Here is a 25124-nt window from a genome sequence, read left to right as displayed (position 1 = left end):
CTGCCACTCTCCGGGATCCAAGGTATGGCGACTGAGAAAGTCCGCCTTGACATTCATGACTCCAGCAATGTGGGCCGCCGACAGCTGTTCCAGGTTCGCTTCCACCCATTGGCATAGATTCATGGCCTCCTTGGCTAGAGGGGCGCTCTTGGTACCTCCCTGGCGATTGACATAGGCCACAGCCGTGGCATTGTCCGTCAGGACCCGTACTGGCTTCAATGCCAGTACCGGGAGAAACTCCAAAAGCGCCAACCGAATGGCTCTGAGTTCCAGGAGGTTGATAGACCACTTTGCCTCTGCAGGAGACCAGAGCCCCTGCGCTGTCCTTCCCAAGCAATGGGCTCCCCAGCCCGTCAAAGAGGCGTCCGTCGTGACGACAACCCACTCCGGGGTCAAAAGAGGCATCCCTGCGGACAACTTGTCTGTCCTCAGCCACCAGCTCAGCGCCTTGCGCACCGCTAGGTCCAAGGGAAGGCGCACAGTGTAATCCTCCGACACTGGAGTCCAGCGCTGCAGCAGAGAGAGTTGTAGTGGTCTCATATGAGCCCTGGCCCAGGGCACTACTTCCATCGTGGCCGTCAGAGAGCCCAACAGCTGCACATAGTACCAAGCCCGAAGAGGAGAGGCTACTAGGAACTGGTCCACCTGAGCCTGAAGCTTGACAATTCGATTGTCCGGCAGGAACACTCTGCCCACTTGGGTGTCGAAACGAACTCCCAGATATTCCAGGCGCAGCTGGCTTTTCTCCCAGTTGATGATCCACCCCAGGGAGCTCAGAAGAGCAACCACCCGGTCTACAGCTCTGCCGCACTCTGCATAAGAGGGGGCTCGGATCAACCAGTCGTCCAGATAAGGATGGACTTGTACTCCTTCCTTTCGTAGGAAGGCCGCGATGACCACCATTACTTTGGAGGAGGTCTGCGGAGCAGTAGCCAACCCGAACGGGAGGGCTCTGAACTGGAAGTGTCGGCCCAGGACTGCAAAAAGCAGAAAGTGTTGATGAGGAGGCCAGATGGGAATATGCAGGTAAGCTTCCTTGATGCCCAAGGATGCCAGGAACTCCCCTGACTTCACTGCCGCTATAACAGAGCGGAGAGTCTCCATTCGGAAGTGTCGAACTTTCAAGGCCCGATTGACCCCTTTGAGGTCGAGGATAGGCCGTGCAGAACCTCCTTTCTTTGGTACCACAAAGTAAATGGAGTAACGTCCCTTGCCAAGCTGATCTTCTGGCACCCAGGCGGATCAGATTGTCCAAAGTCTGCTGCACTGCCACAGCTTTGACCGGAGACTTGCAGGGAGAGTGCACAAACCCGTCTCTTAAGGGTCGGCAGAACTCTAGCTTGTAGCCGTCTCTGATGACTTCCAGCACCCAAGCGTCTGAAGTTACCCTGGTCCACTCGCCCAGAAACGAGGACAGGCGTCCTCCAATCTGCACTGGGCCATGGACCAGGGCCCCGTCATTGGGTACGAGACCCTGGGGGAGGACCGGAGGAAGCACCTCCGGGACGGCGGTCTCTGCGAAAGGAATGCTGCTTGGGGGAGAAGTTCCTCTTGAAGGAAGAGGGGGCAGAGGAGCCCGACTTGCCCGGGCGATACCGACGGGCTTCCTGAAACTGTCCTTTGGAGGAACCGGGGCGAGCACCACTGGCCCGAGCCCTGACCTCTGGTAACCTCTTGCCCTTAGACGTGCCGAGATCGGTCACAATTTTGTCCAGCTCGACCCCAAAAAGCAGCTTGCCTTTAAAAGGCAACTTAGCCAGGCGAGACTTAGAGGCGTGGTCAGCAGACCAATGCTTCAGCCAAAGCCACCGCCGTGCAGAGACTGTCTGAGCCATACCTTTAGCTGAGGCTCTCAAGACATCATGCAGCAAGTCTGCCAAATAAGCCAAGCCCGATTCCAGGGCCGGCCAATCAGCCCTCAAGGAAGGATCCGAGGGGGAAGCCCGCTGCACAATCGTCAGGCACGCCCTGGCCACATAGAAGCCGCAAAATGAGGCCTGCAAACTTAAAGCAGCCGCCTCGAAGGACGACCTTAAGGCCGCCTCCAATCTTCTGTCTTGGGCGTCCTTTAGGGCCGTGCCACCTTCCACCGGCAACGCCGTTTTCTTAGTCACCGCAGTGATTAAAGAATCCACGGTAGGCCAAAGAAAGGCCTCCCGTTCACCTTCAGGCAGAGGATAGAGGCGGGACATAGCCCTAGCCACTTTGAGGCTCGCTTCTGGGACATCCCATTGAGCCGAAATCAAGGTGCGCATGGCCTCATGCACGTGGAAGGTTCTAGGCGGGCGCTTCGTCCCCAGCATAATGGCAGAGCCAACAGAGGCTGAGGGAGAGACGTCCTCCGGAGAGGAAATCTTCAAAATGCTCATGGCCTGCACTAACAGGTTGGGCAAATCCTCTGAGCGAAAGATCCGCGCTGCAGAGGGGTCATCCGCTCCATCCGAGCGGGAATCCGTCTCCTCCAAGGAATCCCCAAAGGACCGTTGGGAGAACTCAGATACGCTGCCCTCATCTACATCAGAGGAGACAGAGTCCTCTAGGGCCTGGAAATCCACCCGAGGGCGTTTGTTTCCAGAGGCCTCAACCCCTTTATCAGACAGGGGGGCAGGGGCAGCGTTTTGCATAAGAAAAGCCTGATGCAGCAGCAAAATGAACTCAGGGGAGAATCCCCCCGAACTGTGCACTTCTGCAGCTTGGGCCACGGCCCTAGCCGCACCCTCAACCGGCGCTCGCAAGAGCGGGGGAGAAACGTGTCGCGCATCCAAAATGGCGTCCGGCGCGAAACTCCGAGAAGGAGCCATGCGGGAAGAACGGTGCTTAACTTTGGCCGCTTTCTTACCGTCGCCCGAATCAAGGGCGACCATAGTATTAACGTCTCCCAGCTCGAGGGCGGCCCAAGAAGAAGCCGTCCGAGCAGAGTGGCCGGCCAACATGGAGTGGGCGAGCAGCGGGGGATGGGCGCTTATGGCGGGAAAAACCGCCGCACCGGAGGAAGAACCGGGACACTGACCGGATTCCAAACTGATGCTTAACATAGGCGATTCAGGTTTTGAAATCCCCGCATCCCCGCTAGACGCACCCACGCGGTCCGGGCAGCGAATCCTCGCGCCCTCGCCCTCCGACGCCATAAGCCACATGGAGACCGAACGGGGAACCCCCTGCCTGCTATAAAAAGGTAAAATTACCTGCTTCTCGCTCCGAGCTGTAACGAACTGGAGTCCCAGTGAGCAGCTGCAATAAACATTGAAATAAACGTTGAAATAAACGCCCTTAAGGACGTCCAAAATTTTTATTTTATTTTTTAACGGAGCCAGCGGGAGGGGGGAGAAAAGGAGGGACCTGGCACCACCAGGTTTGCACTTGCTCAAGAAGAGCCCTCAACCCCAGGTACTCAACAAAAACCTAAAAATTAGGCTTGGAGACCTAGCCAGAGCTGCTGCTGTGTGTGACCACCACCTGCTGAGATAGAGAACATACTGAGGAGTTTCCGGCAGCACATGACCACATATAGGGAGGCAAAAGGATTGCTCTCTATCTCCACCTGCTGGTAGATGGACACAACCCACCAGTCTATGGATTGATCAGCATGATGATATGGAAGATAGCATTATAAGGCAAACAATGAAAAGTCCCCCATAGGTGAAGAGCAGGAGACAAAGGATCATAGAAGGAAATACAGCGGGGAAAACGGCTGTTAAGAAAGGACTCAGGAAGAGACTGAATATTGGGGGGGAAACAGTGCAAGGGAGGCCAGCACTCAAGAACGAGCAATGGTAGGAAGGTACCTGAGGAACAAAAGGGACCAAGAGGGAGATGGGGCACGAGGTAAGACCCCAAATAAGGAACTATCAGAGGAAGCACTTGGGAAGTGGATATGGGAAGAAGAAAGGATAGCCAGGGAAGAGGATACAAAGGTGAGTGGACAGAACAAAATGTACTTAAGGGGTCAAGGAGAAGAGAAGAAACAGGCCAAGTGTAGGGCAAAGCAGAGCAGGAGAGAAGAACTCTGAATGAGGCCATGAGGGAAGAGCAGAAAACTAAGGACCACAAAAGGTACATAAAGGGGAAATGGCAGTTGAAAAGGCACACACGAAGGGGTGAGAGTGGGAGGACACAGAGCAGAAAGCAAGGTACTAGGAATGGGCCTAGGGTAGGGGAAAGCTGCAAGGACAGAAAATTGCCAAGGATTATAAGAAAGGGTGAGAGATAGATGATAAGGATCAAAGCAGGGAAAGGGAAGGACAAATATACATCAAGAGAAGTAGAGATAGCCTTGAGTTGCTATCTCTGTGTTTAAAGCCTGTGAGTACCAAAATTGATATGCTGGCACTAGACCTTTTGAAAGTTCAACTGCAGGATTTGTAGATACAAAGTTGACTGCTTTGGAAGGAAACAGCAAGGGAGAGAGAGACTGGTGGAAACAAACTGGGTAAAAGAGAGAGACTGATAAAATGAGAGCTAGAGAAAGACAAAAAGACATGATGATGTGCTAGAATAAGATTATGAAATGCTGGGGTTGAGAAAGTAGTAGGGCTGCTACTGAGCAGGAGTAGAAGAGAGAGGAAAACTGATAAATAGCTGATGATACTTGTTGTGACAAAGACTGATAGGGAGAGAGTGGGCGAAAGGACTAGTAGGAAAAAGTTTAGTTACATGGAAAGAGATACATGGGAAGGAACTGTAAAAATCAGAGAAAGAGGCTAGGGTTGGGAAGAAAGACTAGTGAGGGCAGGATATGAAAGCCTAAAATATTTTGGCTGTTGAAAAGGGGTCCCTGTACACAAAAGATTGGGAACCAGTTGTACACCTTTCACGATTTCACAAACCTTTAACATATCTTCCCTCAGTCATATCTTTTCCAAACAGAAAAGTCCTAAGTTTTGAATCTCTCCTTCCAGTCAGGGGACAAAAGACCACTTTCATATCTTTATTACCTCTACTGCATCTTTTCTATGATGGTGTGACCACAACTACAAACTGCATTCAAGATCAGCATGTTTCACAGACTTATATAATTGCACAATACAGCGAAGATAATTACCTGTAGTAGGTAATCTCCAAGAACAGCAGGCCTTATATTCTCACAAGTGGGTAATGTGGTGCCTTGTTGCCCAGTCCGGAGCTTATAACAAGTTTAACAGAGCTTTGTGGATAACGAGACAAGCTCCACCCTTACTGCCCGCCACGAGAGCACGGTTACCACAGTTGAATATTATACCATACGAAAGAGAAAATAGGAGGCAACTCCTAGGGGAGGTGGAAGGGTTTGTGAGAATATAAGACCTGTTGTCCTTGGAGAATACCTGCTACAGGTAAGTATCTTCACTTTCTCTGAGGACAAGCAGGCCATTAATTCTCACAAGTGGGGATCCCTAGCATCCAGGCTCACCAAAAACCATAAACAGTGGTCAACGGGCCTTGCAATAGCGAGGACAGAACTCAGATTAATCTAAAACTATATACAAACTGAGTGAGAGTATAGCCTGGGGCAGAATAAAAAAATGGGCTTAGCGGGGGGAGTTGGATTCTAGACAAAAAACAGATTCTGCAACACTGTCTGCCTGATCCGACTGCAACGTCAGGTATCCTGCTCAAGGCAGTAACTAGATGTGAACGCGTGGACTGAAGACCAAATCACAGCCTTGCACATTTCTTCAATTGAGGCTGACCGCAAGTGGGCTACAGACGCAGCCATGGCTCTGACATTGTGAGCCTTGACATGACCATCCAGGGTCAGCCCAGCATGGGCATAACTGAAAGAAATGCAATCTGCCAAACAATTAGAGATTGTGCGGTTCCCAATGGCGATCCCCATCCTGATGGGATCAAAAGAAACAAAAAGTTGAGCGGACTGTCTGTAGGGCCTTGTCTGCTCCTCCTTATAGGCCAATGCTCGCTTGCAATCCAAAGTGTGCAAGATACTCTCACCAAGATGGGCATGAGGTCATGGAAAGAATGTTGGCAAGACAATCGACTGGTTCAGATGGAACTCTGACACGGCCTTAGGTGGGAACTTAGGGTGCATGCAGAGGACTACTCTGTTGTGATGAAACTTAGTATAAGATGCATCCACTACTAGAGCCTGAAGTTCACTAACTCTATGAGCTGAAGTAAAAGCCACCAAGAAAATGACCTTCCAGGTCAAATACTTCAGATGGCAGGAAGTAAATGGCATGAAAGGAGCTTTCATCAGCTGGGTGAGAACAACATTGAGGTCCCATGACACAGGCAGAGGTTTGACAGGGGGCTTTGAGAAAAGCAAACTTTTCATGAAGCGAATAACTGAAGGCTGTCCACAGATGGGCTTATCCTCTACACATTGATGATAAGCACTAATTGCACTGAGGTGAACCCTTACAGTGTTGGTCTTAAGATCAGACTCAGAGAGGTGTAGAAGGTATCTGTGTACAGCAGGACACAGGATCTAGGGCCTTGCCCCCACACCAGATGGTAACACACTGCAACCTGGTTGTCTGTTTGAATGAGCACAATTTGGTGAGACAGCCAATCTCTGAAAAAATTTAGAGTGCTCCAGAAGGTTAATCTGAAGGCCTTCTTTCCTGGACAGACCAGGCTCCTCAAGTGTGAAGCCCATCTATATGAGCTCCCCAACCCAAGAGACATATATCAGTCATCAGAACCTTTTGAGGCCGAGGAATTTGGAATGACAGCCCCAGAGTCAAACTGGATCAAATGGTCCACCAGAGAAGAGAGTGAACAAAGTCTGGCGACACAAGGACTACATCCTCTAGATCTCCCGTAGCTTGTTACCACTGGGAGGCTAGGGTCCATTGGGCCGATCTAATGTGAAGGCGTGCCGTGGGACTCACAATCTGTGGAAGCCATGTGGCCTAACAGCCTGAACATCTTCTGAGCCATGACCTGCTGAGAGAATCGAACCTGTGAAGCCAGAGCGGCTAGTGTCCGCTCTCAGTCCTGGGAGAAAAGCTTGAACTTCCTTTGTATTGAGCAGGCCTCCAATGAATTCCAATTGCTGAGCAGGGTGAAGATAGGACTTGGGGTAATTTAAAACGAACCCTAATAGCTATAGCGCCTAAATAGTCCTCTGCAAGGACTCATGAGCACTGTCCTCTGATGTGCTCTTTACCAGCCAATCGTCAAGGTAAGGGAACACATGCACCCCCAGCTTGCTTAGCGATGCTGCGACTACTGCTAGGGACTTGGTAAAGACCCTGGGTGCTGGCAAGAGGCCAAAGGGCAACATGTGGTACTGGAAGTGGTGTGTTCACAGCCAAAAAGAAAGTATCGGGAAGTATATGTCCTTTAAGTCCTTCCGGTGAGCAGGAAGTATCAGGAAGTGTGTGTACGTGTCCTTTAAGTCCAGAGAGCACAGTCAATCGCTTTCCTGAATCATTGGGAGAAGGGTGCCCAGGGAAACCATCCTGAACTTTTCTCGGACCAAATATTTGTTCAGGTCTAGGTCTAGGATGGGACATATCCCCCTGTTTTCTTTCACATGAGGAAGTACCTGGAATAGAATCCAAGCCCTTCTTCCCCTGATGGAATGGGCTCGACCACATGGGCCTTCAGAAGGGCTGAGAGTTCCTCTGCAAGCACCTGCTCGTGCCGAGACCTGAAGTAACGTGCTTTAGGTGGGCAATTTGAAGGTTTTTGAAGTCAATTGAGGGCGTATCCAAGGAGGACAATTTACAGAACCCACCAGTCGGAGGTTATAAGGGGCCACCTTTCGTAGAAAAACTTTAGCCTCCTTCCAACTGGTAAAACATCCGGGACAGACACCCACTGTGGTTATGCTCAGCTGCAGCCAGTCAAATGCTCATCCCCTTATTTGAATGGGAAGCAGCAGGGCCTTAGGCACACGCTGTTGACGAGAACAAGTGCGCTGGGGTTGAGCCCAACCAAGCTGGCGAGGTGGCGTACCTATGTCTCCGAGAGTAGTAGGCACCCCTCCTTGACTTGCCAAAAGACCTCCTAGATGAGGAGTAGTAGGCACCCCTCCTCAACTTGCTAAAAGCCCTCCAAGATGAGGAGACTGGTGCAGAAGGCACCCAGCGGGAGAGAGAAGAGTTGGTATCAGTGTGTTTCTTGATTTGGTCAGTGACTTCCTCAACCTTCTCTCCAAAAAGGTTATCCCCCCCCCCCCCCAAACGGGGGCATTTGCCAACCTCTGCTGAACCGACTGTTCCAAGTCAGAAACACGCAGCCATGAGAGTCTGCACATTACTATACTCTGAGCAGAAATCCTGGGTGTCACGTCAAAGGTGTTGTAGGCGTCCCTGGCCAAGAACTTAAACCATGTCTTCTGCTGCTTGGACAACTGGCGTACCCACTCAGCCTGCTCTGGTGGTAGAGTCCGCCAAGTCTAACAGCTTGCAAACTAAGTCCCGCAAATACACGTTCATAAAGAGCTGGTAAGATTGTATACAGGACACGAGCACGGAGGCTTGGAACATCTTCCTCCCAAAAGAGTCCAAGGTCCCAGCTTCTTTGCCTGGGGGCACTGAGGCATAGTCTCTAGAGCTCCTGGTTCTTTTGAGAGCATATTCCACTACCATGGAATTGTGAAGCAACTGGGGCCGATCAAAACAAGGTGTGCTGTGGATCCAATACATGGTGTCAATGTTCTTAGGCTGGATAGGGACAGACACAGAGAACTCCCAGTTCCTATCGAGGACTTCCTTGAGTACCTCTTGGAGAGGAACAGTCACAGCCTCCCTTGGAGGCAACTCATAGTCCAGGACCTCAAACATTTTAGCCATGGGCTCTTCCTCCACTTCCAAATGAACTTGATACCGTGGTTCAACGAAGCAATGAAAAAATTAAAAACACAATCAAGGAGACTAGAACGCGCAAGGAAAAAAATAAAAGACGAACACACACTCAACGCATGGAAACAGATACAAAGGAAATACAAATATGCAATAAGACAGACTAAAAGGTCATATTACAAAACCAAAATCGGGCCGGACTACAACAACACGAAGAAACTATACCATCTCGTGAATAAATTACTAGACACAACACCGGTCATCACAAGCAACACCGACATCCCATCTGTAGACAACCTTGCTAAATATTTCAATGAAAAAATTATTATTCTACGCAAAACCCTACCTCTGGACAACACAGATATAGAAAACTTCATAAATGGGCTGGACCCCACCCCTAGTGAATACCCGGCGGACCAATTAAGGACAAACTTCGATCTCCTCAGTGCCGACATAGTTACTCAGGCGATTAAAAAATACTCCAAAAGCCACTGTCAATTGGACATCTGTCCCAGCTACTTAACACAATCTGCCCCCCACCGCTTCATAACAGATCTCACATCCCGTCTAAATTTCATGCTTCAGCGGGGTATTTTCCCTAAATAAAAAGGCAACATCCTGCTCACCCCAATACCAAAAGTCACCAAGAAAAAAACAAATGACATCACCAACTACTACCCAGTAGCATCTATCCCATTAGTAGTCAAAGTTATGGAAGGACTGGTGACCAAACAACTCAACGACTACATAAACAAATTCACTATACTACATGAGTCACAATCAGGATTCCGACCCCAACATAGCACCGAAACAGTACTACTCAATCTCCTATCCAAATTCAAGCAGGAGATAGCAATAGGCAAAAGAATTCTCCTCCTTCAATATGACATGTCCAGTGTGTTCGACATGGTTAACCATAACATATTGCTAAGACTCCTAGACTATTTTGGAATGCTTGATTTCACTTGGTATGTTCTGGTGGTTAGAAAGCCCTTAATCCAATTGACAGCGTTAAGCACCAACATATCGTCACCCTGGAAACCAGACTGCGGAGTACCACAAGGATCACCACTATCACCGATCCTTTTCAACCTCATGATGGTCCCACTAGCCAAAGCCTTATCCATACAAGGCCTTAATCCATTCATTTATGTTGATGACATCACACTATACATCCCCTACAAGCATGATTTAGCAGAAATCACCAATGAAATTCAAGCTCAGCTTAAACTTCATGAACTCATGGGCAAATGCATTCCAACTAAAACTCAACACAGAAAAAAACACACAGTTTCATCATCTAATCCCAATACAACACATACAAACCCACAAACATTAACACCCCAGTATACACCCTCCCTATTTCAGACAGCCTGAAAATTCTCGGAGTAACAATCGACTGAAACCTCCAACTAGAGTCCCAAGCTAGACTCACCATAAAGAAAATGTTTCTCTCAATGTGGAAACTAAAATGTGTGAAACCATTCTTCCTGAGGGAAATATTTCGCAATCTGGTACAGTCAATTGTACTAAGCCACACAGACTATTGTAACGGAATCTATGCAAGATGCGAAGAACAAATCATAAAGAAACTTCAAACCGCCCAAAACACAGCAGCACGGCTTATATATGGAAAAACGCATTTTGACAGTGCCAAACCACTCCGAGAAAAACTGCACTGGCTTCCAATTAAGGAACGTATTGCATTCAAAATCTGCACAACAGTTCACAAAATCATCTACGGCGAGGCACCGTGATACATGACAGACTTCATCGACATACCACTCAGAAGCACCATAAAATCAGCACGATCATACCTAAACCTCCACTACCCAAGCAGCAAAGGGGATTCAAATACAAACCCACCTATGCATCCAACTTTTCCTACCTGAAAGCACAATTGTGGAACGCACTACCAAAAGCAGTAAAAACTATGCTCAACCACATGAATTTCCGGAAACCACCGACCCAACATAAAAAAACCTGGACATTTGCGACACAACGTAACCAAAGATCGTAACGGACATATCCTAACTCTTCCTTTCCCTCACTAAGTTCTCCCCAATTGTCTTTACCATACATGTATCTCACTCTACCATAATATCACCTTGATATTACTCGCAACTTGAATTTGTTCACACCGGAATCGGTTAACGCCGATTACGGTACCATGTAAGCCACATTGAGCCTGCAAAGAGGTGGGAAAATGTGGGATACAAATGCAACAAATAATAATAATAATAAATGGAATAGCATCAGCCATTTCCTTCACAAAAGAGGGGAACGAAAGGTTCACCGGAGACTTTCTCTTTTCAACTGAAGGGCAGGGTTTAGAGGGGATGCCATATGACTCATCCTCCGAAAAGTATCTTGGATCCTCCTCTGACTCCTATGAGCCTTCATCATCGGTGTCAGACAGAAACTGCTCGTGGGAGGACCAAGATGAAGCCTGCCTCGACTTTGAGGAGCCATGTCCTCTTGAGGGAAGAGCTGGCTCCCGCTTCAACTCCGGCAAAGCTTGCTCTACCAACATAGAGGGTGTACTGGCTTGGGTGGTAGTCGACGTCAGAGGCCGCAATGCAGGCTGAGGGCCAAGCAGTGCCACAACAGGCAGCACAGTAGGCACAAGCACCCCCGATACCGATGTATACGTTGCAAAAGGCCATCCAGTAGTTCAGGGAGCAAGGCCTAGATACACTCATCGAGGGCCAAAACCGGGAAAGACTGTGGTGCCAGCTCCAAAACAGGCTGCAGAACTGATGGGGCTGAGACAGGAGTCGGGTCCTGACTGCTTGGGGAGAGACGCATCAGTACCTCCTGAATAGAGGGAGAAGTGATCTTCCTGACGCAACGTTTCTCAGGTGACGAATCCCTCGATGCCCTGGAGCTCTCATCACTATGCCCTGTCCAGCAGTCTGCATCGAGACAGGGGGAGACCCACTCTATGCACTACTGTTCCCAGTGTCCATGGGTCTCGAAGCAGCCATAAGGACTGATGCTCCTGATGCCGTCTTCGACGTCAATGCCAACGCTGCCGACCACAATGCTGATGTAAAGGACTCGGACCTGATCCAAAAATCTTCTCGCGTTAAGCCTCTCTGGACACCTGAGTCCTCTTCTTCATCCGAAGACAAAGGACACAGTCACGACAAATAAAGGAAACATAAAATGTGGTAAAAAGGAACTAAAACTGTACGGGAAGAGAAGGGGATCGAAGCCCAGAGCTGGCACCGTGAAAAGAATCATGAAAAAAGCTGAAAAGACACCAAAAAAAGAACTCTTCCAGACTGGGAGTGAAGAGAAACCAAAAACATGACCTCTCCTCACTGCAGTAGAAAAACAACTACAGTAACAGTGCTCTCGCAGCGAGAAGGAAGGCACCTGCAAAAGCATGCTGGAGCATGTCTCTTGCTCCACAAAGCACTGTTAAGCTTGTAATAAACTCCGGACTGGAAATGTAGCACCACATTACCCACTTGTGAGAATGAATGGCCTGCTTGTCCTCAGAGAATTAATGTTATATTTGCAAATGTTCTTAGTTATAGCTAACATCTATTTGCCTGGTTGATGACAACTACACATTAACTTCAAGAACTTTCTCCTGTGTGCTGATGGCCAAACTATAACTTATTACCTTGTCCCAGAAGTTTACTTTCCAAATGCATGACTCTGCACTCAGCAAAAGCTAGTTCACTGCCAAGTCAATTTTGTGAGATCTCTTTGTAGCCCTTCATTATTAGATTTTAATCATTTAAATGTTTTCTTCTTTTTATCACCTGCAAACTTTGCTCTCTTGGTTTGTTCTCTTTCCCAGATTGTTTAGAAATATACTGAGTTTTAGGGGGTGCTTTGGGGGGGTACATTCTTTCAAGTCATGCTATGCCATTCCTCAATTCCTGTTAACCTCTGGAACTGCAATTGATTGGTCTACACTGGCAGCTATGTAAAAAGAGATATTACATTCACTACATGAACAAATTGGATTTTATTTCATTTGCAGTAATTTGTGACAGTTCTGATCACAGCTGATCTTAGTAGTTGAAGGGAACTGTACTAGAAAGCAGTGTATATAATTTTTTTTAAATCCAAGCTATAGTATTTTAGCTGAAAAAGCATACATATTGCTATTTTCATCATGAATTCTAAATATGGTACTTGCACAAAGGATACCGCTTTCGTTTAGAGTGGAACATATTTGGAAATTATAAATCCAAGTAAAAGAAGCTCAACTTGTCAAAAAGTGAATACAAATAAACTACATACTACAAACAGTATTAAATGCAGGTTATCTGGATTGCTATACAGAGGATCTGTCTTTGATTCCCAGCTCAGATCTGCTCCCAGGGTTGGGGATGGTCTCACAACACCTACCCCCTTGTTTACTAAACTGCGCTAGTGGCTGCCATGCACTAATGCCGACATAGCCCATTCACTTTGAATGGGCTGTGTCGGCAATGGCCTAAGGCTTAGTAAACAGGGGGGCTAGTTATCTCTGTGTTTAGGGCATATATTTGCAAGGTTTTAGAAGGAGCTTCTATTCTTATGTTCTTATGAGCCCTGGTGCTTATCAAATACTCTCTCTCTAAAAATGACCAAACCTAATGAAAAAGGAAGGGCATAAAAAAATTTGAAGGCACTTTATCTTACCTTTGTCTCTCCTAGAAAATCTTTATATTCTTTTAACAATTTTTGGTTTCTAAACCGATCTGCAATGAAACAAGTTTCAATACATTTATCATTTGCATTTAAAAATGAAACTCCTGGATTTCAAAAGACAGCAGCTAATTTACTATCTCTGTATGAACATACTACTGTTTAAAAGTAAACATAATGCAAAATACAGATTATTACTCCATGACTCTTGAAGAAGAGAATCAACCTATGCTAAGAATTTCTACAGTCTATGGTCAATGTTTAATAATTAACACAAAATTGATGTATATCATACACAGAACCTTTAAACAATCAAATGTTTACTCTTCTTGTGTCTCTCTTAGAACATATTTAGGGTATTTAATAATTCCTTCCATTATGAAGAAAATGTTGAGTAAACTAAGCCCTATGAATCATTACAACCATATTTCACAGTACTTCTAGGCTCCATCAAATGCAAGCTTGTCTTCAGGAAAGAGTATTTCTAGAGAATTTGAAACATTTCAGGGCTTGGTGTGCCAAACTATAAATGAGAACAGAAAGACTCTACAACTGATCAACAGTATATTAACTCTGAGGTGGCATGTAAATCTGTACTCTATGGGCTAGATTCAGTAAATGGCACCCAGTGCTTTTCTATAAAGGGCATTCCAGGATTGGTGCTCTTTACAGAATAACGCTGGGTGCCAAATTCTGTGCCCAACTTTGGGTGCGAGGACTTACACCAACTAAATCCAGGTGTAAATCCTGGTGCGCAAGTTGGGCACTCATCTGCGGTATTCTATAATAATATGTACAATTTTCCGGAACACCCCGACTTATCCATGCCCTTCCCATGGGAATGTCCCCTTTGCAGTTGCGAGCAGGTGCTATTCTATAACTGGGATTATAAGTGTATTGTCTCGCTGATCTGCTGTTTGAGCCCATTTCACCTTGCATCCACTGGAACACGTTTCCATGCTAAAATTTGGATGCACAATTAGCACCTAACTTTAGGCGCCATTTATAGAATTGCCCAATAAGTGAATACAAGAATAAATTAGACATTAGTTGTTAAAGGAGTGGAGGAGTGGCCGAGTAGTTAGGGTGGTAGACTTTGGTCCTGGGGAACTGAGGAACTGAGTTCAATTCCCACTTCAGGCACAGGCAGCTCCTTGTGACTCTGGGCAAGTCACTTAACCCTCCATTGCCCCATGTAAGCCGCATTGAGCCTGCCATGAGTAGGAAAGCGCAGGGTACAAATGTAACAAAACAAAAAAAAATATTTTCTGAAACATTATACTAACATTTATCAGTTCAAATGAACTATGTACTTTTATACAGACAAGCATCAATCTGCAGATTTCAAAAGAAGAATATTAAAAGTATTTTGGATTATGAATTACATTTTCATGCTTTCCACACCTCCTGTGATTGTTTCATATCTTCTAGCTGATCATAGGCCTTAAAACGGAAGCTTGTTCCAAGACTGAACCTTCAATACTACTCACATGCAACCAACAGTCACCCACGTCTTGCTAAAAGTTTCAAATGGGCATTTACTCAATTTCATTAAAAGCAACGTATGGCAAACCAATATATATAAATGGGTGAAAGAATCATATCTGTGCACTTCTGGGAAGATTTCACTAGAATGGTGGTCTCATGGACCATAAGATTATCCCCAGAAACCTTCTCTCAAGGTACAGCATCATGCAAGAAAAATATTAAGATTTGAGAATTATAATAAGCAATTAAAGATTCAACATTACTTTTCTTAATAAAAATACATGAAGTTCCCCAGATAATGTAAATTATTTAAGGTAGTCTACAGAATAAAGTTTTAGTGTTATGGGCTGTTAATATTTTAACAATTTGTACATACCTTCATTGTAAGCTCTCTCTTCTTCTTTACGCCACTTTCTTTCTCTCATGAGTGCCTCTGGGCTACCCCATACTTCCAAAGCTCTTAAAAGATACACATTTAACATTTAAACTTAAATTTTGGAAAATGTTGATTTAGATGTTATTTATTATTTTAATTAATCATATAAATAAGATAGCTTTTTTGCTACAGCAAAACATTGGGAGTCAAGAAACTTGTAATAGGTGAATTTAACCACAAATCCAAAACTGACAACTTAACAAAACTTATTTTGGCTTTAGCTGTTTTATTCCTGAGACTAAGCAAGTACAAAAAGATTTTGAACTCTCACACTCATAGTTCCGATTTTGGTAGATCTAATTAAATTGAGTCCTCTAGTTATCAACAGACTGCATTACTACCACAAACTACTATTAACAAGAAGTTGAGGAGCAAATTCAAGAGGCAAGACAGATTCTTTAACACAGAGCAGTACAGATTTTTAAAAAATCTTTAAAAGAAAAAACGAGATTATATCAGTCTCACTTTGCTTCCACATCAGATCTCAGGTACACGGTAAAAGCTTCAGCATCATCATGGGGACTTCTCCGTCGGATTTTCCGCAGCTGTTCCAAGTCACTATGGAAAGGGACAAGGGAACAGTTTGGTTATCATTAACAAAAAACTTGGACTTACAGCAATAACATAAGACAAGCCAAAGAAATTAAAGTCAAGTAAAGTCAGAAGCAGAGAGTCAATAGTTTGAATTGCTGAATCTTATGGATGCAAGTCTATCAATGTCACTGTGGCCACTTTGGCTTCAGGATCATCATTTGATATTGAATCCAGATAAGACTGTGCTTGCTAGATTACTGATGTCCAATGTGTCCTTCAGGACCACTAGAGCTTCTAGAAAAACAAATACAACTGGTATAGTGAATGATACATACCTGTAGCAGGTGTTCTCCGAGGACAGCAGGCTGATTGTTCTCACGACTGGGTGACGTCCGCGGCAGCCCCCACCAACCGGAAGAAGCTTCGCGGGCGGTCCGCACGCAGGGCACGCCCACCGCGCATGCGCGGCCGTCTTCCCGCCCGTGCGCGACCGTTCCCGCCAGTTGAATGACAAGCAAAAATGATGAAAACACAACTCCAAAGGGGAGGAGGGAGGGTAGGTGAGAACAATCAGCCTGCTGTCCTCGGAGAACACCTGCTACAGGTATGTATCATTCACCTTCTCCGAGGACAAGCAGGCTGCTTGTTCTCACGACTGGGGTATCCCTAGCTCTCAGGCTCACTCAAAACAAGAACCCAGGTCAATTGAACCTCGCAACGGCGAGGATACAACAGAAAATTGACCTACGAAGAACAACTAACTGAGAGTGCAGCCTGACCAGAATAAATGCGGGTCCTGGAGGGTGGAGTTGGATTTACACCCCAAACAGATTCTGCAGCACCGACTGCCCGAACCGACTGTCGCGTCGGGTATCCTGCTGGAGGCAGTAATGTGATGTGAATGTGTGAACAGATGACCACGTCGCAGCCTTGCAAATCTCTTCAATAGTGGCTGACTTCAAGTGGGCCACTGACGCTGCCATGGCTCTAACACTATGACCCGTGACATGACCCTCAAGAGCCAGCCCAGCCTGGGCGTAAGTGAAGGAAATGCAATCTGCTAGCCAATTGGAGATGGTGCGTTTCCCGACAGCGACCCCGAGCCTGTTAGGGTCGAAAGAAACAAACAATTGGGCGGACTGTCTGTGGGGCTGTGTCCGCTCCAAGTAGAAGGCCAATGCTCTCTTGCAGTCCAATGTGTGCAACTGACGTTCAGCAGGGCGGGTATGCGGCCTGGGGAAGAATGTTGGCAAGACAATTGACTGGTTAAGATGGAACTCCGACACCACCTTCGGCAGGAACTTTGGGTGGGTGCGGAGCACTACTCTGTTGTGATGAAATTTGGTATATGGAGCATGAGCTACCAGGGCTTGAAGCTCACTGACCCTACGAGCTGAAGTAACTGCCACCAAGAAAATGACCTTCCAGGTCAAGTACTTCAGATGGCAGGTATTCAGTGGCTCAAAAGGAGGTTTCATCAGCTGGGTGAGGACGACGTTGAGATCCCATGACACTGCAGGAGGCTTGATAGGGGGCTTTGACAGAAGCAAGCCTCTCATGAATCGAACGACTAAAGGCTCTCCAGAGATGGCTTTACCTTCCTCACGATAATGGTAAGAACTAATCGCACTAAGGTGATTCCTTACTGAGTTGGTCTTGGGGCCAGACTCTGATAAGTGCAGAAGGTATTCAAGCAGGTTCTGTGCAGGACAAGAACGAGGTTCTAGGGCCTTGCTCTCACACCAAACGACAAACCTCCTCCACTTGAAAAGGTAACTCTTTTTAGTGGAATCCTTCCTAGAGGCAAGCAAGACACGGGAGACACCCTCCGACAGACCCAACGCAGCGAAGTCTACGCCCTCAACATCCAGGCCGTGAGAGCCAGAGACTGAAGGTTGGGGTGCAGCAACGCTCCGTCGTTCTGCGAAATGAGAGTCGGAAAACACTCCAATCTCCACGGTTCTTCTGAGGACAACTCCAGAAGAAGAGGGAACCAGATCTGACGGGGCCAAAAAGGCGCTATCAGAATCATGGTGCCGCGGTCTTGCTTGAGCTTCAGTAAGGTCTTCCCCACCAAAGGTATGGGAGGATAAGCATACAGGAGGCCGGTCCCCCAATGAAGGAGAAAGGCATCCGACGCTAGCCTGCCGTGTGCCTGAAGTCTGGAACAGAACAGAGGCAGCTTGTGGTTGGTCTGAGAGGCGAAAAGGTCCACCGAGGGGGTGCCCCACTCTCGGAAGATCTTGCGTACCACTCTGGAATGGAGCGACCACTCGTGCGGTTGCATGACTCTGCTCAGTCTGTCGGCCAGACTGTTGTTTACACCTGCCAGGTATGTGGCTTGGAGGAGCATGCCGAACTGGCAAGCCCAACGCCACATCCCGACGGCTTCCCGACACAAGGGGCGAGATCCGGTGCCCCCCTGCTTGTTGGTGTAATACATTGCAACCTGATTGTCTGTCCGAATTTGGATAATTTGGCAGGACAGCCGATCTCTGAAAGCCTTCAGTGCGTTCCAGATCGCTCGGAGCTCCAGGAGGTTGATCTGCAGATCCTTTTCCTGGAGGGACCACAGACCCTGGGTGTGAAGCCCATCGACATGAGCTCCCCACCCCAGGCGAGATGCATCCATCGTCAGCACTTTCGTGGGCTGTGGAATTTGGAATGGACGTCCCAGGGTCAAATTGGTCCGAATGGTCCACCAGAGCAGTGAAGTGCGGCAACTGGTGGAGAGGCGGATGACATCTTCTAGATTCCCGGTGGCTTGGAACCACTGGGAAGCTAGGGTCCATTGAGCAGATCTCATGTGAAGACGAGCCATGGGAGTCACATGGACTGTGGAGGCCATATGACCCAGAAGTCTCAACATCTGCCGAGCTGTGACCTGCTGAGACGCTCTGGTCTGCGAAGCCAGGGACAGGAGGTTGTTGGCCCTCGCTTCGGGAAGGAAGGCCTGAGCCGTCTGGGTATTCAGCAGAGCTCCTATGAATTCCAGAGACTGGGTTGGCTGGAGATGGAACTTTGGGTAATTTATCACAAACCCCAGCAGCTCCAGGAGTTGAATAGTGCACTGCATGGACCGGAGGGCTCCTGCCTCCGAGGTGTTCTTGACCAGCCAATCGTCGAGATATGGGAACACGTGCACTCCCAGCACTCCCAACACGTGCACTCCCAGTAGATACGCTGCCACCACCACGAGGCACTTTCTAAACACCCGTGGGGCAGAGGCGAGCCCAAAGGGCAGCACACAATACTGAAAGTGCCGTGCACCCAGGCGGAATCTGAGATACTGTCTGTGAGCTGGCAGTATCGGGATGTGAGTGTATGCGTCCTTTAAATCCAGGGAACATAGCCAATCGTTTTTCTAAATCATTGGCAGAAGGGTGCCCAAGGAAAGCATCCTGAACTTTTCTTTGACCAGGAATTTGTTCAGGCCTCTCAGGTCTAGGATGGGGCGCATCCCCCCTGTTTTCTTTTCCACAAGGAAGTACCTGGAATAGAATCCCTGCCCTTCCTGCCCGGGTGGTACGGGCTCGACCGCATTGGCGCTGAGAAGGGCGGAGAGTTCCTCTGCAAGTACCTGCTTGTGATGGGAGCTGAAGGATTGAGCTCCCGGAGGACAATTTGGTGGAAGGGAGGCCAAATTTAGGGCGTATCCGCACCGCACTATTTGGAGAACCCACTGGTCGGAGGTTATGAGAGGCCACCTTTGGTGAAAAAATTTTAACCTCCCTCCGACCGGCAGATCGTCCGGCACGGACACTTTGAGGGCGGCTATGTTCCCGTGGATCCAGTCAAAAGCCCGTCCCCGGCTTTTGCTGTGGAGGCGCAGGGGGCTGCTTAGGCGCACGCTGTTGACGAGAACGAGCGCGCTGGGGCTGTCCCTGTGCCTGTCGAGGCCTTCGGGCCGGCTGGGTGTACCTACGCTTGGCAAAAGCATAGGGCGCAGCCTGCCGGGCCCGGGAAAAACGTCCACCTGCTGAGGTGGATGCTGAAGGCGCCCGGTGGGAGAGCTTGTCAAGGGCGGTTTCCCGCTGATGCAGTTGGTCCACCAGCTGCTCGACCTTCTCGCCAAAAATATTATCCCCCCGGCAAGGGACGTCGGCCAGTCTCTGCTGGGTGCGGTTGTCCAGGTCAGAGGCACGCAGCCATGAGAGCCTGCGCATCACTATACCTTGGGCCGCAGCACGAGATGCCACGTCACAGGTGTTATAGATACCCCTGGACAGGAACTTTCTGCACACCTTCAGCTGCCTGACCACCTCCTGATAAGGCCTGGACTGCTCCGGCGGGAGCTTATCAACCAGGTCCGCCAGTTGCTTCACAGTGTTCCGCATGTGGATGCTCGTGTAGAGCTGGTAAGATTGGATGCGGGTCACGAGCATGGAAGATTGGTAGGCCTTTCTCCCAAACGAGTCCAGAGTGCGAGACTCCCGCTCCGGGGGCGCCGAGGCGGTATCCCTCGAACTCCGTGCCCTCTTGAGAGCAGAACCCACGACCGCCGAGTCATGGGGCAATTGGGGCCGCATTAACTCTGGGTCCGAGTGGATTCTGTACTGGGACTCTGCTTTCTTGGGAATGGTGGGATTAGATAATGGTCTCATCCAGTTCCGAAGCAGTGTCTCTTTGAGGACATTGTGCAACGGCACCGTGGAGGACTCTCTAGGTGGTGATGGATAGTCGAGGACCTCGAGCATCTCAGCCCTCGGCTCATCCACAGAGACCACGGGGAAGGGAATGCAAATAGACATGTCCCTTACAAAGGAGGCAAAGGAGAGGCTCTCAGGAGGCGAGAGCTTCCTCTCTGGTGAAGGCGTGGGGTCAGAGGGAAGGCCCACAGACTCCTCTGAGGAGAAATATCTGGGGTCCTCCTCTTCCCCCCACGAGGCCTTTTCCTCGGTATCGGACATAAGCTCATGTAGCTGAGTCCTTAACCGGGCCCGGCTCGACGTCGAGGCACCGAGGCCTCGGTGTCGTCGAGCGGTGGACTCCCGCGCCGGCGGGGACGAAGCTCCCTCCATCGACGTCGACGGGGACTCCACCTGCGTGGAGGTCGAGACCGGCGCCGCAAGCGGCGGCGGTGTCGAAGGCCTCGGCACCGGGCTAGAGCTCGCCGGCGCCACAGTCAACGGCGCCAAGGGCGCAAGCACCCCCGGCGCCGGCACAGCCTGGCGCATCAGCCCTTCCAGGATCCCCGGAAGGATGGCTTGGAGGCACTCGTCCAGGCCCGCTGTCGGGAAAGACGGGGGGGCCGGTAGAGGCGTCGGTGCCGGAAGCTGCTCGGGTCCAGGAGACTGCACCGAAGTGCTGGGACCCTGACGCGTCGGTACCTCCACTACCGAGGGGGACCTCTCCTCTTGACGTGGATGCTTCGGCGTCGACTCCTCTCCGGCACCGAGGGCCGGGCGCACCGATGGGGACCGATGACGGTGCTTTTTCTGTTTTTTGCGGTGCCCGTCATCGGCGCCCGGTGGAAGGTCGATCCCCCTCGGTCTCGAGGGGCCGGGTCAGACAGGGTTCGGTCCCGAGGGCCATGGGCAGAGGGAGTGACCGGGGCCGATTGCCCACGCGGCCTCTCACCCCTACCGTCACCGGAGGACCGGCGGGCCGACGGGACCTGTACTCCTGGGGTCGATGCCATCGGTGCCGATTTCGCGGACATCGATACCGGTACCGAAGAACCGCCGTCGATACCGATGCCGTCGAGGTCGACGTCGAGGGGCCGGCGCAAGTTCCAAAAAGACGGTCCCGAAGAACTTGCCTCGCAACCTGAGTCCGTTTCCGGAGACCAAGACACAAAGAACACGACTTGATATTGTGCTCCGGCCTAATCAAAGTGTATATGTGATAATATGCCAGTACTCCACAAAATCCAACCTATATGCTATGGTGGCAAAAAGGAAGCCATTACTCAAACAAGCCTGCCTTAAATTCTTTTTAATGTGACTACCCACTTATTTTTGAACATTCAAAAATGTTTGCACCGTAAAACTACCATTATTTGAAAAAAACAAAAAAAAAACACCCAGGGTACCAGCTTACTGTTAATGATGTCACAATGACAGATTTCTGTAACCAAATAATTTGAATTTGAACAATTTGCACTGGATAACATGATAATTTCTTTAAAACATTTTGGATCGGAACGGCGATCATGGTCAAAGTGTCAGTAGCAGACAAAATGTGAATCCGGACACTACATGAACAAGTTTTCACAGCAAAGGCAATAGTGGATGTAAATCATTTCAAGAACTAGAAGCTTCAAAACCACCAGACCTAAATCCCTTGATCTATCATGTCTAGGAAGAAATGTTGTAGGCCTATCACAAGCTCCACCAAAAGGCGCAAACAATCACCAAATTTAAGGAAGCGCTACAGATAATCAGGAACAGCCTGACACATGAACCAATCAACAAGGCTGTTAAGAACATAAGTGTTGCCATACTGGGACAGACCAAAGGTCCATCAAGCCAACAGTGTTTCCAACAGTGGCCAATCCAGGTTACAAGTACCTGACAAAATCCCAAAACAGACCAATACATTTTATGCTGCTTATCCTAGAAATAAGCAGTGGATTTTCCCCAAGTCCATCTTAATAATGGCTTATGGACTTTTCATTTAGGAAGTTATCCAAATCTTTTTTAAACCCCACTGTTACCTACTTTTTCTACATACTCTGGCAAGAAATTTGACTTAATTACACACTGAGTGAAGAAATATTTTCTTTGACTTGTTTTAAATTTACTACTTTGTCACTTCTTTGCGTGACCCTTAGTCCTGGTATTTTTGGAAAGAGTAAACAAGCGATTCACGTCTACCCATTCCACTCCACTATTTTACAGACCTCTATCATATCTCCCCCTCAGTCGTCCTTTCTCCAAGCTGAAGAGCCCTAACTGCTTTTACCTTTACTCGTAGGAAAGTCATCCCACCCACTTTATCATTTTCGTTACCCTTCTCTGTACCTTTTCTAATTCCACTATATCTTCCCAAAGTGACTGAAGGCCCATCTTAACGCTGGGGGTGGACACTTTTGAGCATTCACAGTGACTGCAAAATTCTGACACACTGTCAAACTGCATCTTTTGAATGACATTATTTTACTGCGTTTTAGCTTGAACATTTTTAACGCATAAAAATTGCTAGGTAGTAACGTAGCTTAAAATAATTAAATGTTTAATAGTAATACGTAATTATGATGACTAAATAAGTAGTAAAAATTTTCACTGAAATTCAAAGTGGTTGCTGAGAAAGCTGCAAAAAACTGTAAGGGGTTACTTTTTTTTTATAAATACACATATACACAGTGTCTAGAAAAAATGAGACCCCCAAATTTTTCCAAATAACCCAAGTGCACTATTACAATCAAAAGTAAAGGCTAAATAATATTGCAAATAAATAAAAACAAAATTTTATTTACAAAAAACTTAAAACTTCCTTATCAAGGTTACAAAAGGCTCCTACTGAGCTGACTACAAAATAGAATTACATAAATATGAATAAAATAAGAAACTCACAAACAATAGTTCTTCTGAAAAATCCTAAAATAATGAAATTACAATCTAGGAACCACCTAGGAATCATCCAGGAGCATTCCAAAGGGAAAGGCTTCAAATCTTCTCAAAACCTCTTCTTCAATAATTCTTCTCTCTTATTAATGAAGTTAAATCATTCCACTCCAAACAAAGCCCAGCACCTTCATAACTGAATGAGTTCAAGCAGCCCCTTGGAGCTCAAGTAGCCCCTTAGAGCCCAGGGTTCAAATCTCAGCACCACAAAAAAAAAAAGTGTCCATTCATCAACATGATTAGCTCTGCTGGCAGCTTCACCCAGCATAGGGCTGAGGACTGCCCTCTGCTTGTTTTTTCACTCAACACAGGACTGTGTTTCGCATTGCTACATCAGGAGAGAGATAAACACCTCGTAAATCAGCAAAGAACTATGAAACAGCACAGCTGCAGAGTAGTCATCAAAAAATGCAAGCCAAGTATACTATTATTAAAAACAAATTACTATTATTGACAGTTTGTTAATGGCATTGAACTGATATGGGTATATGGGGGTATATAAGCATTGTATTGGTATTAGGTGTTACTGCAAAATGCTATAAAAACTGGATGATCCCCATTTTCAAAATTACATCATTCAGGAAGTGAACATTAACATCCATTTCAACAAAATGGCATTTAGTGAAGAAGATAAAGTTGCAATTAAATTTTTGAGACAAAATAAGGTATATGGCGCAAAGCATTTGCTAAGGGAGTTTCCTAATAAAGGTTGGGCTAATGTATTTTCAAAGGTCATATTAAATGTTTAAACAATTGCAAAATATTTTAAAACTATGTAAGGGATCCTGTTTTTTCTGGAGTGTGTGTGTGCATGTGTACACACAGTACAGTCTTGATTATCCGACCTTCGCTAATCCGACAGACACTAACTCCTATTCACTTGTTCAGTACCCATATCTGTTTTATCATTCCCACCTCAGTAATTCCCTTATCCCTTTATTTGTCCTGTTTGTCTGTCCTGATTAGATTGTAAGCTCTGTCAAGCAGGTACATCGCTACAGAAATGATTAGTAGTAGTAGTAGTAGTAGGCACTCCCCCTCCCCCCTGTGACATCATCACATTTCTTTCTAATAATCTTTTTTTAGAACAATATTTGAAACTCGGGAACTCTATGCCTTTGTTTACGCTGTGTTTTCCGTATTATCTGGCAATGGGTCGGTCTTGTTTACTTGGATAGTCAAAACTTACTGTATGACAGAGAGAGATTTCCTGAGCAGCAGGTCTATGTGAAAAATCAAGCCATGAGGAAGCATGCCACAGTTTTGTGCATAAGAGTGGGATTCATAGTTACCTGTGTTACCAGTTCTATACAAACTATATAGCATGATAGGAAACAGACAAGTCTAAACTACAGATTTTCCCTGCTTCTACTATATATTCGGTGGCTATCACTGGATCCAAATGATCAGCATCAAGGTCAAGCGATAAATTGCAAATCTGTTGAAGCCAGATTTTACTGTTTATAGTTTATTAATTTACTATACTGCCTTATAGGAAAGCACACTCGCAAAAGGTCACACAATCATACTGCAACATCCCCCAGACCCATTATGAATTCCCATCAAAGGCCATAGTTAAAAAAAAAAAAAAGGCCTTAAGACGACGTTTAAATTGACTCAAAGACCTTTCATCCCTCAAGTACCCCGGAAGTACATTCCAAAGTACTGGACCTATCACAAAAACTCCCGATTCCT

The 25124-nt window shown here is 47.3% G+C and overlaps 1 protein-coding gene across 2 annotated transcripts in view; it reads right to left on the bottom strand.

Annotated features, from left to right (window-relative positions):
• SLC30A9 (solute carrier family 30 member 9) overlaps positions 1-25124 on the bottom strand; it is a 257679-nt gene that overhangs the window by 154666 nt on the left and 77889 nt on the right. For both annotated transcript variants that reach the window (XM_030191340.1, XM_030191341.1), the window contains exons 5-7: positions 15793-15885; positions 15268-15350; positions 13398-13456 (exon numbers count right to left, since the gene is read on the bottom strand). In XM_030191340.1, the coding sequence (XP_030047200.1) occupies positions 13398-13456; positions 15268-15350; positions 15793-15885 (235 nt within the window). The remainder of the gene's footprint in view (positions 1-13397; positions 13457-15267; positions 15351-15792; positions 15886-25124) is intronic.

The sequence above is a fragment of the Microcaecilia unicolor genome, chromosome 2, assembly GCF_901765095.1.
Source record: "Microcaecilia unicolor chromosome 2, aMicUni1.1, whole genome shotgun sequence".
Taxonomy (NCBI): domain Eukaryota; kingdom Metazoa; phylum Chordata; class Amphibia; order Gymnophiona; family Siphonopidae; genus Microcaecilia; species Microcaecilia unicolor.
This window is presented reverse-complemented; position numbering and strand designations above follow the sequence as displayed.